This window comes from Grampus griseus (genome assembly GCF_964374135.1).
Source record: "Grampus griseus genome assembly, chromosome: 1".
Lineage (NCBI taxonomy): Eukaryota > Metazoa > Chordata > Mammalia > Artiodactyla > Delphinidae > Grampus > Grampus griseus.
The window spans coordinates 154,995,073-155,009,138 of NC_139017.1; the positions used below are offsets into that span (position 1 = coordinate 154,995,073).

Sequence of the window (14,066 nt, forward strand, 5' to 3'; positions counted from 1 at the left end):
CAGCTTTGATGTGTGTGTGTGTCAGATGCTTAAGCATAAATAAATGATATTATATAGACCAGTTAAGCAATACAGTTTGCTTCTGAAATTCCGTTGACATCTTCATGTAAAAATTTTTTGGTGGTGGCTTTTAAAGATCACATTAATTGTTTTAAATACAAGAGCCTCACTGGAGACAGCATATGAGGGTTCTGCTGGTTAGGTCTCTAGTTATCTGGTTGGATCCTTAATATACCATTGCAACTTGATAAAATTGTTTTGGTTAGCCGTAAAAGGAGTATTCTCCAGTGAATGGAGAAGAGTAGAGTTATCCTCATAGCAAAAAGATGAACTTACTTTGTGATAGGTAAGAAACTATATTATTAAACCTCTTGGGGAAGGAAACCAGTTAGAATCTCCTTGCTGTATATTTCTCTCTGTTTTGCTATTCGAATTTTAACTATAAGAACACTACAGTATTCTTTGTCTGCCTGACTTTGCATTACTATTCTCACAGTTTAAAAATATATATATTATATATTTTTTATTTTTAGGTAATTTAGACCTTTTTTTTGTTGTTGTTTAAAGTGGTAAGCTGTCAAAAGGAGACTGGGGTATAGCTAATATACTAAGAATTCAGGTAGCATTTTTTTCTTTCAGAGTTTGGGATGCCTCACCTCTATTATTTTTTTCTTACCATATTTCATAGAAGACAGAAAGGGGAAGGATTAATTAACTCACTTTTACACATAAGGAAACATATGCTCATAGGGGTTAAGTGTCTTGCCTAAGGTCAGACTTACTAAGAATGTAGTCACAGAATGTGGCAGAGAATTCCAGAGCCTGGCAAAGTATAGCACGCTACTTACTGGGAAATGTGATAGGCAGATTATTTTCTCTAAAGACTTGACTATTGCTGGTCAATTCTTAACCCCTGAGACTATTCACCATCTTATTCCCAAGGCAGAAACTTGTTTGCAGGTTAGGGCTACTCTGTAGTCTAAGGGAAATATTACTTAGCACAGCTGGCTTGGAATTCCAAGTAAGTACATGATATTTTCATGTGTTCTTCTAACATGAGTTAGAATGTTTCTTCAGGCTGCCAAGTGCCCATGTTAATCAGTGTTCAAAGAATACAAAGCATCACTTTTAAGACCATTAGCTGTTATTACTTTATGCCCCATAATAGGATGCATAAATGTATTTGATTTCATTTAATGTGCATTTAATCAAATGTATAAGTTTAGGGAGGGGCATATAACCATGGGCAAGGCCTGCTCACTAGCCACTATGCCAGATGCAAGAGGGAAAACACACTTTGCACAGAAAAAGGAAGACATTTTACATGGGAGTCTCACTGCTGATGCCTGGCAGCATAGACAGGCCATGGTAAATGGCCCACCTGGTATAGAAAAAGAATCATCCATTTGGAGATGAAGAGCAAGGCAGACATAGTTAAGGTTCTCTGTAGAAACTTGCATTTTTACACTTGCAGGTAATACAAAGAAAGGATACCTATAAATAGGTTATTATAAGTACTGTTTATTTATCTCACTGATAAAAATTACTTCTTAGTTACCTTAGCAGAGCCTTATTATATTAGAAAAATATTAGCATTTCACCTAAATCTACAGTTCTTCTAGAGTTACCACTTTGTATTTATGAACTTTGTATTTATGAACTTCCATTATTACTGTCTGCATTAAAAGTTTAATGATTTGGAAATTCCCTGGTGGTCCAGTGGTTAGGACTTTGAGCTTTCACCAGCTGGGGCGTGGGTTCGATCCCTGGTCAGGGAACTAAGATCCTGCAAGATGTGTGACACAGCCAAAAAAAAAGTTTAGTGATTTGACTTAAATATTTGAGACTTTCTACCCTTCCCTACTGCAAGACTTGTTTCTTTTTTTTAAAAATCTTTTCTTTTTTTATAGTTGATAGACAATATTATGTTAGTTCCAGGTATACAGCAGAATGATTCAGTTTTGGGCTTCCCTGGTGGCGCAGTGGTTGAGAGTCCGCCTGCCGAGGCAGGGGACACAGGTTTGTGCCCTGGTCTGGGAAGATCCCACATGCCACAGAGCGGCTGAGCCCGTGAGCCATGGCCACTGAGCCTGCGCGTCCGGAGCCTGTGCTCCGCAACGAGAGAGGCCACAACAGTGAGAGGCCCGCGTACCGCAAAAAAAAAAAAAAAAAAAAAAAAAAAAAGATTCAGTTTTATATATACTATTTTTTTCAGATTATTTTCCAATATAGGTTATTATAAGATTTTGAATATAGTTCCCTATGCTATACAGTAAATCCTTGTTGCTTATTTATTTTATGTGTAGTAGTTTGTTCATTCCATACTCCTAATGTATACCCCCGCTTCCTTTCCCCTTTGGTAACCGTAAGTTTATTTTCTATTTCTATGTCTGTGAGTTAGTTTCTGTTTTGTATATAGATTCACTTGTATTATTTTTTAAATTCCACATATAAGTGATATCATATAATATTTATCTTTCTCTGACTTACTTCACTAAGTATTATCTAGGTCCATCCATGTTGCTGCAAATGGCAATAATTCAGTCTTTTTTATGGCTGAGTAATAGTCCATTGTATATATGTACCACATCTTCTTAAGCCAGTCGTCTCTTGATGGGTACTTGGGTTGTTTCCATGACTTGGCTATTGTAAATAGTGCTGCTATGAACATTGGGGTGCGTGTATTGAATTAGAGTTTTGTCTTTTCTGGACATATACCCTGGTGTGGAATAGCTGGATCATATGGTAGCTCTGTTTTTAGTTTTTAAAGGAACTTCCATATTGTTTTCCATAGTGGCTGCACCAGTTTACGTTCCCACCAACAGCGTTGGAGGATTCCCTTTCCTTCCAGTTTACCATTTGAGATTTTGGTCCAGTTGTCCAGACTGAGCCTTCTTCTTTTGGATGATGTGGTTGGAGCTGCAGCTTTCTTTAGCCTGTGGCCTGACACTCTCAGAGTTGTGTGTGTTGGTTTCAGCTATTAGGAACAATACAAGAACACCCGTGCTTTGCCTTTGAAATGCTTTTGTAACAGGTTTTGGTCCATGGGCTTTAAGAAGCAGCTTTTTCACATACCTTAAAGTGCTTCAAATACTCTTCTGTTCAGAGAAAACAAGCTGACCTCCCTTTACCTCTGACCACACTCTGGGTCCTTTAGATTTGTCTAAATCTTTACTTTCATCATGATTTACTCAGCTGCTGCTATTTTCTTATTTATCAAGAGTTGGAACGTTCCTGTTTCCATGAGGAGAGGTGTTGGTGTTATCGCTTTGACCATCACTTTGCAGTGTCTTTCCTTTGCAGACCCCATATCATGTCAACCTCCTCCTGGCTGGCTATGATGAGCATGAGGGTCCAGCGCTCTACTACATGGACTACCTGGCAGCCTTGGCAAAAGCCCCTTTTGCAGCCCACGGCTATGGTGCCTTCCTGACTCTCAGTATCCTGGACCGGTATTACACACCAAGTAAGTTTCAGCTCTCTAAGTTTAGGGAGCAGTAGCAGAGCCCTGTCCTCAGCTGTTTCCTGGTTTTGTGCACAACCCCCTGGAGTTGGGTGGCCAGGGCTTGAAAAGAGGATGGATCCTAAGAAGTACATGCAGGTGCCCTCTGGAAGCTTTCTCCTGTATGTCATTAGGGTTATGGAAAAGCTGATCGAACTCCCTCTTCTGCCAGATAAAACGAGGTATTGCATATGCCCAGAGCTGGGTTTTGTTTTGTTTTAAAGGAGAGTTGGAGTAAAACTATAATTCTTCAGTTACAAAAGTTCAGTTTTTTCACTCATTTTGCCCTAGGTAGGTGCTCATTAGCTTCTCAGGTGTAAAGAATTAGCAAGTAAACCAAGTGGTTTGTATGTTTGTTTTGAGCTTGTGGTGATGAACGGGTCTCCAGCTTGACAACTGAGGGTTTCTTTTCTTAAATATCAAAGCTTTCTAAGGCCATAGCCTGAGCTGTTCCCTTGGTTCTTATCACCTAATGGCTACCCCCTCCTACAAGAAAAAGCTGGCTCTCTACTTGTCCATGAACCATCAGCTTGGCAAACCTCCAGACACTGGGATGCTTTTGTGTTAAGTTCTATTTTCTGACCCCAATCCTAACCTCAACTTCAGCCACTGTGAGCAGTAGGCAGTTGGGATTCTCAGCTTTTACAAGCTATAGATGTAGCACGGATAACCAGTTTTCTCCTTACATTCCATTCATCCCTGTCAGTATAGTACGTATCTGGCTTGTTCATTCCTTTTTTGGTGCTGCCCTCTCACTCAACCTCAGCCATGCCAGAGCTCCAGGCCACATTCTAAAAAGAATTAGCCTGGCCTCCTAGTGACTGCTTCTTGATTTGGCGTCTGTCAGTAATACAGCTGATTTGCCCACCAAAATAACCACCAACCACCCCTGAAGCCTAACTGCGTAATATGTCATCCCAGTTTGCCATGCCTGTGGACAGTTCCTTTGGCTCCTATTTTATGAGAGACTCAGCCCCATCCTATGAATTCTCATTCCATTGTTAAACTGAGGCCCAGCTGGCAAAGTGAGGCTAAAACACTGGCCCTGGCCTCCTTTTCCCTGATTTGCAGCTGGCTAGGGCAGATGGAGCTGATTTAAGCCCTGGTCTAAAGGGGGGCTGGGGGCGTTGGGAGTTGGGGGATGGGCTATAACGAAGAGGCAGGCCGCTGGACTTCTCTAGAGGCAAGCCCTGGCCATGGGAGGCAGAATTCCGTCATGCTCTCCCTTCTCTGTAGCAAATCAATTTGCAATGGCTTGTGGCTGCCTGAGCATTGGGTGTGGGGCACCCTCAACTGCATATGGAATAAGTTTGTTGAAAGCCAGAAGGCTAGGCTTTTTTGTGTGTTTTTTTTGCCTTTTCTGTTGTGTGGCATTTGTGTGGCATGCTGACCTGGAAAAGTTTGAAACTTAGTCAAAAGTTGCAGCAGAGAGTTGGACTTAATGTCAGCACCTTGAGTGCCTGGCCTCTGTGTTCTCTTTCAGCTATCTCACGTGAGAAGGCAGTGGAGCTTCTTAGGAAATGTCTGGAGGAGGTGAGTAGCTCCCATGGGATCCTGAAAGGAATGTTTTGTCTCTCTGTTTGCCAATATTGTTCCTGTTCCTCAGTTGCATTTTTTCTGATCCTTGCCAGAAGGTATAATAAATATCCACTAACCAGATGTGAAGTTGCTACCAGGGGTAGATTTTGGTACATAACAAGCTTATTTTTTCACTCATGGGTCACCTTCTCATCAATGTCAATTTTATAATTTAATTAATTTTCTTTTTGGTTCATCCAGACTAGTGCTTCTCAAAATTTAGCATGTATAAGAATCATCTGGGGAGCTTGTTTCTTAAAAAAGGCAGATTCACACTCTCCACCCAATTCTGATTCAGTGGTCCTGGTGTAGATCTTGAGAATATTTTAACCAGCAGTCCCAAATGATTTTGCTGCAGGTGGTAACTGGAGCCATACTTTAAGAACTATTGTACTAGATTTTATACCTGCTCTATTTTTGTGCTACCTGGAGTTGTCATAAAGTCTGCTTCCTTGGGGACTTCCCTGGTGGTGCAGTGGTTAAGAATCCGCCTGCCAACTCAGGGGACATGGGTTTGATCCCTGGTCTGGGAAGATCCCACATGCTGTGGAGCAACTAAGTCCGTGTGCCACAACTACTGAGCCTGCACTGTAGAGCCCGTGAGCCACAACTGCTGAGCCCGCGAGCCACAGCTACTGAAGTCCTTGTGCCTAGAGCCCCTGCTCTTCAACGAAGAGTAGCCCCCACTCGCTGCAACTAGAGAGAGCCTGCATACAGCAACGAAGACCAAATGCAGCCCAAAAAAAAAAAAAAAAAGTCTGTTCCCTTAATAGTACATAAGTTTGGGAGGGAAAGCCTCTGCTGGGAATTCAGGAGGCCATAGAAGGTAACTAAGAGGCTTTGGGCAGTAGGGGAGAGCAGCCCTTAGTTTATGAGGCCAGGAACACAGGCCCTGCCCATTCCAATACTACTCCTAGGAGTCTAAGGCTCTGGGGTATGAATGGAAGATGAGGAGGAAAAGAAAGCAGCTCCTGTAGGCTTTTTAATTTTTACTGTTCTTGTAGCCTAAGGATGAACTTGAATTCGTGGTCTAATGAGAAGAGAGTAGGAGGTTGAGAGCAGGTGGTAGCATTGGACAGTAATGTCAGTTTGCCTCTTAAACAAGCCTGTCATTTTCAGTCCATAGTGCCCCTTTTTCCTCTTGTTTGTAAATCCCCTTTCCAAAGCAGAAGCTGAGAATAAACTCATGTGCTTTTCTTATTAACCATTCAGCCACGAGGCCGTATTAGTCCAGCAGCCCCAAGTGTTGCAAGGGGCTGCCCGGAAGAAGCCACTGGAATATAGAATGCTTTGAGACTTTATTCCTCAAGGATCCTAAATATGATTATTTTATAAACCCACATTTCCTTATTGTCACCTTTTCTTGATCTTGGAGCTGGTTTCTGGACACAGGAGTCATCAGCCAGAGAGGACTGTAGAAATGGAAATGGTTGTTGCTGTCCAGTCCTCATCTGTAAAGGAGATGGGAAACATCAAGAGAGAGAGGGCTTAGGCCTGGAGAGGTGTACATGTCCAGGATATGCCCCTAAGGGAGCACATGGAGCTTTGTGCCTTCTATCTAGAGATTAAGTGAGGTGTCCAGGAAGAGTCGCCCACAGAAGCAAAGATTTCCTCCAGCTGTGTTTCTCAATAATCTCCAGCCAGGTTAATGGGGGCCGTCTGGTTTTATGCACATAGACCACAGCTCCTTTGGAATAGCCTCTCAAGCAGAGAGTCTCATGAAAGCCCAGAGGTGTTTCTTTAATGACAGGTTAGCTTGTATTGGAGGAGACAGAAGCAGGAGTTGTTCCAAGAGTAGTTCTGAGGCCATCCTTCCCACCACCCCCCCAGCTATACACACAAACACATACACATCTGGTCCTTATAATGTGGGCGGGTGACTGGAGCAAACTGTTGGGACCTAGGAGTACATGGCTTTGGTCCAAAGCTTATTCCTAGGGCAGTCGCTCCTTGGTTGGCTTGTTACCTTGAGACACTTTAAAAGAGAAGTCTGTGTTTACCAGGCTAATTAGTGGCAAATTGTGAGGAATAGAGCATTAGATTGTCTCATTCTTCATCAGCTGACTGACCAGAGTCAAGCCCTCAGCTCTTGCTCACTACCTTCCAGTCAGCCTCCACCTGCAGTTTGGGCTTTCCTCAGTGTCCTAGTACCAACTGCCTCCAATAGGATACCAGCGGCACAAAAGCAGAGATTATTATCTGCTTATATGCCCAGTGCCTAGAACAGAGCCTGGACCACAGTTAGTTCTCAATAAAAACTTGTTGACTGATTTCCTTCATGTTTCTCTGCAGCTCCAGAAACGCTTCATTCTGAATCTGCCAGCCTTCAGCGTTCGAATCATTGACAAGAATGGCATCCACGACCTGGACAACATTTCCTTCCCTAAACAGGGCTCCTAACGTCATGCCCTCCCTCCCACTTGCCAGGGAACTTTTTTTGATGGGCTTCTTTATTTTTTTCTACTGTTTTGACGTGTGCTCTCCATAGATGGTTATTTCAGAATAAAGCTGACTATGGATAAATTGAGTGCTCTGGGTTGAGTCTCAGTTTACCTAACATCACCTCAGGAAGGAAGTGGAGGGAGGATTACCTGCATTGGACTTTTTGCCAGGACTGTCTTTCCTCCTGCCCCTTTCCCTTCATTAATGCTCTGATTGCCCTTTAGCAGCTGACAGCTTGCTTGCTAATGTTTCATTCCCTCTAAAGCAGTGGTTCTTTATTGCCCCTAAGCTTAAACATTTTTAACTTAATTAATTTGAATAAGTAATACATGTACCTATAGATTGACATATATACACTAATATGTATAAAATAAGTAACTAATAAAAACCAGGTGGATAGCACAGAGAACTCTACTTCACTTTGCTGTACAGTAGAAACTAACACAACATTGTAAAACAACTATACCCCAATTAAAAAAAAAAAAGAAAGAAACATAAATAAAAAGTAAAACTGTAAAACGTCTAGAAGAACCCTCCCCCCCCAAAAAAAAATTGTTATTGGGCCATTAAAAAAAAAATGTAAACAGTACAAAAACACACAGTAAAAATGTTTCTCCCATCCCTATAATTTAATCACCTTCTTCCCTTCCCAGAGGAAACTTCAGCTACTAATTTCTTATCTAACCTTTAAGAGATACGCTGTTCTTGTATAAAATATGTGCATGCCCACGTCCCTTTTAAAAAATATTTTTAAATGTTCTGCATATTGCTTTTTTTCATTTAACACTGTGTTGGAGATTGTTTTTCTATCAGTACCTAAATAACTACCTTATTGTTGACAGTTGGATAATATTCCATGAAATTGGTGTACTCTAGGTGGTTAACCAGGTATCTGTTTTACTTCCTAACCTAGCTTTTTGGAAATGAGTAATGTAGATGTTTTTCGATTGGTGCCACTAAAACAGTGGTTCTCAACCAGATGTATGTATGAGTCACCTGGGGAGTTTTCTTTTTTTAGTCTACATGATTAGGCTGCATTCACTCCCGGATTCTAACAAACAGGTTTGGGGCCTAAACTAGGAATATTTTTTTAAAGCTTCTAATCTTAGGTGATGATAGAGAACCACCAGATTGAAGCTTTTTTGGAGCAGTGGTCCTCAAACTTTAGCATGCATCCCAGCTTCCTTACAAACACAGCTTGCTGGGTCCTACTCCTATAGTTTAGGGTGTGGCCTGAGATCTTACATTTCTGATATTTCCAATTGATGCTGATGCTGCTGGTCTGGGAACCATACTGTGAGCACCATTTGGTCTTAAACTAAGGTAAGCCCTACTTTATTCCATTCTGTGCTACTCGTAATACCACATACAATAGGTTTTGGGTTTATCTGAGGCGAAATATACCATCTCTCTAAGATACTCCGTATAGATCAGCCCATTTGTATTAATAGTATTGGATTAATATCAAATTGAATGTCGTACACTTTTTAATACACCAATGGTAAATGCTAATCATTTACCAATGGCAAGCTAATCATTGACTAAATGGGCAAAAGAGATGATTCACATGACCACAGCTGGTTCATCATCAAACACCACCATCAGTATGCATAGGTGTGGGCTTTGGGCTAGATTCCTGAATCTCTTTCCAAGGCATCTATTTTAAAACTCCACAGGTGATTCTTAGGCTTGCCCCAGTTGAGTGCCACTACTAAGGCATGAGCAGTCCTGCTTCACGGTTTTCCCATCTGTAGAATGGTTAAAATTGTATGAGGATTCCATGTGCAAATATAAAGCATTTGGAACAGGGCCTGGTATGGGGTAAGTGCTCAATAAGTACGTAATTATTGATAAACTTGTTATTCTGCATCCAAGCCTCACGAGGAATGAAATTGTTCTCTGCCTTTGAATATAAGTGTCCCCAGGGCAGTCTCATAGGCAAGCCCACCAGCCCACCCTGACTTCCAGTCTGTTTTCTCCAATCCAGATCTCTTTTCTGAGCTCAAGATACACTTAATTCTAGGTATCTCACCCTCTAGTCATAGGGACATCAAACTCAGCATGTCTAAATCTAAGTCTTACCATCAGCCCCCAGCTCCCAAGTGCCCAAGCCAGAAACCTAGGCAGCATTTATCTTTGATAAGCTTATTTTGGAATAAATTTGGTTTTGCAGAAAAGTTGCAAAGATAACACAGAGTTTCCTTATACCCCTCACCTAGTTTCCCCTGATGTTAACATGTTAACATTTGTAAAAACTAAGAAGCCAACATTGGTTGGCACATTAGTATTGATATTAACTAAACTCCAGCCTTTATTCAGATTTCACTGATTTTTCCACTAACGTCCTTTTTCTGTTCTAGGATATGATCCAGGATACCATATTGCATTTAGCTGGGCATCATTTTTGATGCCTTCTTTATCTCCAACCTTCACATAGTCACCAAGTTCTGGCAGTTTTACTTCCTAAATCTTTTTTTATTATTATTAATTTTTGTTGGAGTATGCTTGCTTTACCTTCCTAAATCTTTTAATGAAAATCTCCATCTCCATTATCTCAATTCCCCGACCAGGGATTGAACCCAGGCCATGGCAGTGAAAGCCTGGAATCCTAACCACTAAGCCACCAGGGAACTCCCTTGGATTTTTTTTTCCCCCATTTATTTATTTATTTATGGCTGCATTGGGTCTTTGTTGCTGTGCGCAGGCTTTCTCTAGTTGTGTCAAGCAGGGGCTACTCTTCATTGCGGTGTGCGGGCCTGTCATTGTGGTGGCTTCTCTTGTTGTGGAGCACGGGCTCTAGGCACACAGGCTCAGTAGTTGTGGCTTGCGGGCTCTAGAGTGCAGACTCAGTAGTTGTGGTGCACGGGCTTAGTTGCTCCGTGGCATGTGGGATCTTCCCAGATAAGGGCTCGAACCTGTGTCCCCTGCATTGGCAGGCGGGTTCTTAACCACTGCGCCACAAGGGAAGTCCCTCTTGGACTTAACAGCTTCCTAACTTCTCTCTACTTCTTTTTTTTTTTTTTTTGGCGGTACGCGGGCCTCTCACTGTTGTGGCCTCTCCCGCTGCAGAGCACAGGCTCCGGATGCACAGTCTCAGCGGCCATGGCTCGTGGGCCTAGCCGCTCCGTGGCATGTGGGATCCTCCTGGACTGGGGCACGAACCCGTGTCCCCTGCATCGGCAGGCGGACTCTCAACCACTGCGCCACCAGGGAAGCTCTCTCTACTTTTAATCTCCTCCCTCTCCAGTTTTTCCTCTGTACTCGAAAAATTGGATCATCCATTCCTCTCCTCACTTAAAACTTTTCTGATGGTTTTCCATTGCTTATAGAATAAAGCCTACCTTTTTGGTTTGACATGCTAAACATTTCATAATCCTTTACCAACCCAGGTCCCCAATTTCCTTTCCCTCTTCTGTACCTCATAAAGCCATGACCCAACTGAATTGATATGGCCTCGGCATACATTTTTTACTTCACGCCTGTATATATATATATACCTACTGTAAGAAGGGTAAGCATTGCTTCCTGGAACTTTTCTTACAGGTATGTATATATGTATGACTGAGTCGTGATGTAGTGCACTCTGATATTTTCTAATCTGTTTTCTTCTACCAGATTTTGTTAATGCCAGCTATGTCCTAAATCAATTTCAAGTTTGAAAAACACTGGGAATGCACTGATGCTTTAACACTCCTGGCCAAACACTGCTCAGAATGGTCTCCCGATTGGTTCCCATCTGCTTTCAGGTGATTAATACACTGAAAACAATTTATTCCTTCCCAGGCTTGAGGTGAGAGGGGATAGGTTGGAGAAGAGAGCACCTGTTTTGCCTCAGGGTAGGGAAGCTTAGCTCTGACTAGTGAAGAGGTTAGGGAGGCTGACAAGGAACCCTTAAGAGATGGAAGAGGGTACTGAAATAGTTTAAGTGCCATGTGTCTTACCTCATTTAATCCCTTCAACTTCCCATAGTGTAAAATAATTTTAGTAGTAGAATGTCTCTTGCAGGCCCAGGGCTTTCGTTAAAGCAGAACATACTTTCAGCCTTTACTCCAATCCTCCTTTCATATGTGTGGGCTGAGGCAGGGAAACTTCTTGGGAGAAGAAATCACATCTTTGGACCTTTCCCCTGGGCGATGACGCCCAGACCTTTCATTTCCGCAAAACACCTGATCATCTGTCTCTGGCAGCACACCTACAAAGAACTGGGGGAAGAGAATTCCAGGCAAAGAGAACAGGTAAGTGCAGTGGCCCTGAGGCATAAAAGTGGTAATTTGAGGAACAGAAAGGAAACCAGTGTGGCTAGAGCAAAGTGAGTGATGAAGAGAATAGTTTAAGATATGGTTGAGGACGTAGGCAAAGTTTGGATTGTTGCAGGGCTTTAGTATGAAGGTGTACCAGTGAAAACAGAGGGACCAGTCGGAAGACTATTGTAAGAGTCTCGAGGACTAGGGTGGTAGCACAGGAGATAGAAAGAAAAGGATGTGGACTTTCTAATGGATTGGGTGTAGGGAAAGAATCAAATATGACTCCCTAATTTCTGGCTTGAGCAACTGGGTCAGGAAGGTGGCGAGGTCAAGATTTGAGTACTTGAGTCAAGTACTCTTTTTTTTTTTTTTTTTTTGCTGTACGCGGGCCTCTCACTGTTGTGGCCTCTCCTGTTGCAGAACGCAGGCTCAGCGGCCATGGCTCACGGGCCCAGCCGCTCCGCGGCATGTGGGATCTTCCCGGACCGGGGCACGAACCCGTGTCCCCTGCATCGGCAGGCGGACTCTCAACCACTGCGCCACCAGGGATGCCCAAGTACTCCATTTTGGACATAAATAGAAGAGAGAATTTCAGAGAAGAGCAAGTGGTCAGCCATGTCAAATGCTGCTAAGTCCAGAAAAAGGGCCTTTGGGTTTGACATGTGGCCATCGAGGACCTTGCTGAGTGGATTTCCATAGGCTGGTAGGGATAGAAGACAGATTAAAGTGGTTGAGGAGTGAATTGGGAGTGGGTGAGGAAATGGAGGTAGGGGTGTAGCAATCTTTTAAAAACTCTCCAGGTAGGTTAAGAAAAAAAAAAAAAAACTCTCCAACTGCAAAAGAAGTAAATGGAGAAAGGATTTATGTTTTGTAAGGTGAGAGATCATAGAATATGTGTCCTTTGGGGAACGATTTAGTATAGATGATTCAGTAGAGAGGGAGAGAATAAAGGTGCAGGAAAGAAAAGTGGCCTCAAGAATGAAATCCTCAAGGAGACAGAAGAGCTGGATTTGAATGAGCCAGACAGACACACGTAATCATCAGCAGCATTCATATTGACACACATACAGACCCACCACCAACGGTCATGTTAACACATCACATAGACCTAATAGCTGGACTGACACATTCACACACACGGCCCAGTAAGTCACAATAATACACATACAGCCCCCCCAGGATTCACTACACACACACACACACACACACACACACACACAAACAGCAGCCACACTGACAAGCCAGATAGACCCACCATCTGTACCCCCTCACCCAGAGATGCCCACAGCCCCTTCCGAGGTTTCCCCCTTATAGTCCCCCTCCCACTCCACCCCCCACCCCCAATTCCCAGGCCCTGCCTCTCCCCCGTGACCTTGGGCTAAAGAAGGACAGGGAGAGCTTCATATCCAATGAAAAGGTTTTATTAAGAGAATGAGAAAGCAATCTGAGAGTTGGGGAGGTACATTGACTGCAGGGTCAAGAGAAACAACAGCAAATACAAAATCCCAGCAACAACCTTGGGGTCCCTGACATCTTTGTTCCCTCCCGGCCCACCAACAGCCCTTTGCAAGCAAAAACACCCTCTCCATCCTGGTCCAGCTGGACATCTTGGTGCATAAGCAGAAGACATTGAAACGAGTCCTCAACTCATTGGGATAAATAAGTTGCACTGAACATTTTAAAACTTTAAATTACAACATAAATAAATAGGACACAGCAACAGGACTGAAGTGCAGCCTGGATTCAAGTTATCCAATTTGTGTTTATCTTCTCTGTTCCTTGAGGGCCCCTCCTGCCCACTTCTTTCCAAGAGTGGCAGGGGTCCAAAGAGCCCACTGGGGCCTCCTGCCAGCACCCCTTTTCTGGGGGTAGGAGATTCTGGGATGAAGGGCACCAACTCCTCAGTAGCACCTGGTTTGTTAATTCCTCTCCTGCTGTTAGTAAAAACAGCAAGGCCTTGGCCTCTAGGAGCACCCATCACCCTAATGGGCACCCTAGTGGGCAGCACTGGCCCCAAGAACCAGGCTTTTCCATGCAATTTCCTGTCCAAGCCTTTCTCAGCAGTCAAGGGTCAGAAAATTGCACACGCGAGGCAGACGCCTGGGCCCTTATCTACAAACCACCACAGAGGCCACCTCCCCTTACTCCAGCCCAGACCCCTAACTCATGGGTTTCTGGAGGAATGTTCTCTTTCTGGCCTGACTCCAACCCCACCTTTTAATCCTGTCAGGCCCACCCCCAGGAGCAAAGGCCTCATTTCAGACCTTGGGAGCCCCTTAGGGATGGGGTGGGGGAAGCAG

At 43.3% G+C, this 14,066-nt stretch overlaps 1 protein-coding gene across 1 annotated transcript in view; it reads left to right on the forward strand.

The window, feature by feature from the left end:
• PSMB2 (proteasome 20S subunit beta 2) overlaps window positions 1–7,607 on the forward strand; it is a 36,684-nt gene extending 29,077 nt beyond the window's left edge. The window contains exons 4-6 of the mRNA XM_082669909.1: window positions 3,304–3,466; window positions 4,986–5,035; window positions 7,373–7,607. Coding sequence (XP_082526035.1) covers window positions 3,304–3,466; window positions 4,986–5,035; window positions 7,373–7,480 — 321 coding nt within the window. The 3' untranslated portion in view covers window positions 7,481–7,607. The remainder of the gene's footprint in view (window positions 1–3,303; window positions 3,467–4,985; window positions 5,036–7,372) is intronic.
• The last annotated feature ends 6,459 nt before the right edge of the window (window positions 7,608–14,066 follow it).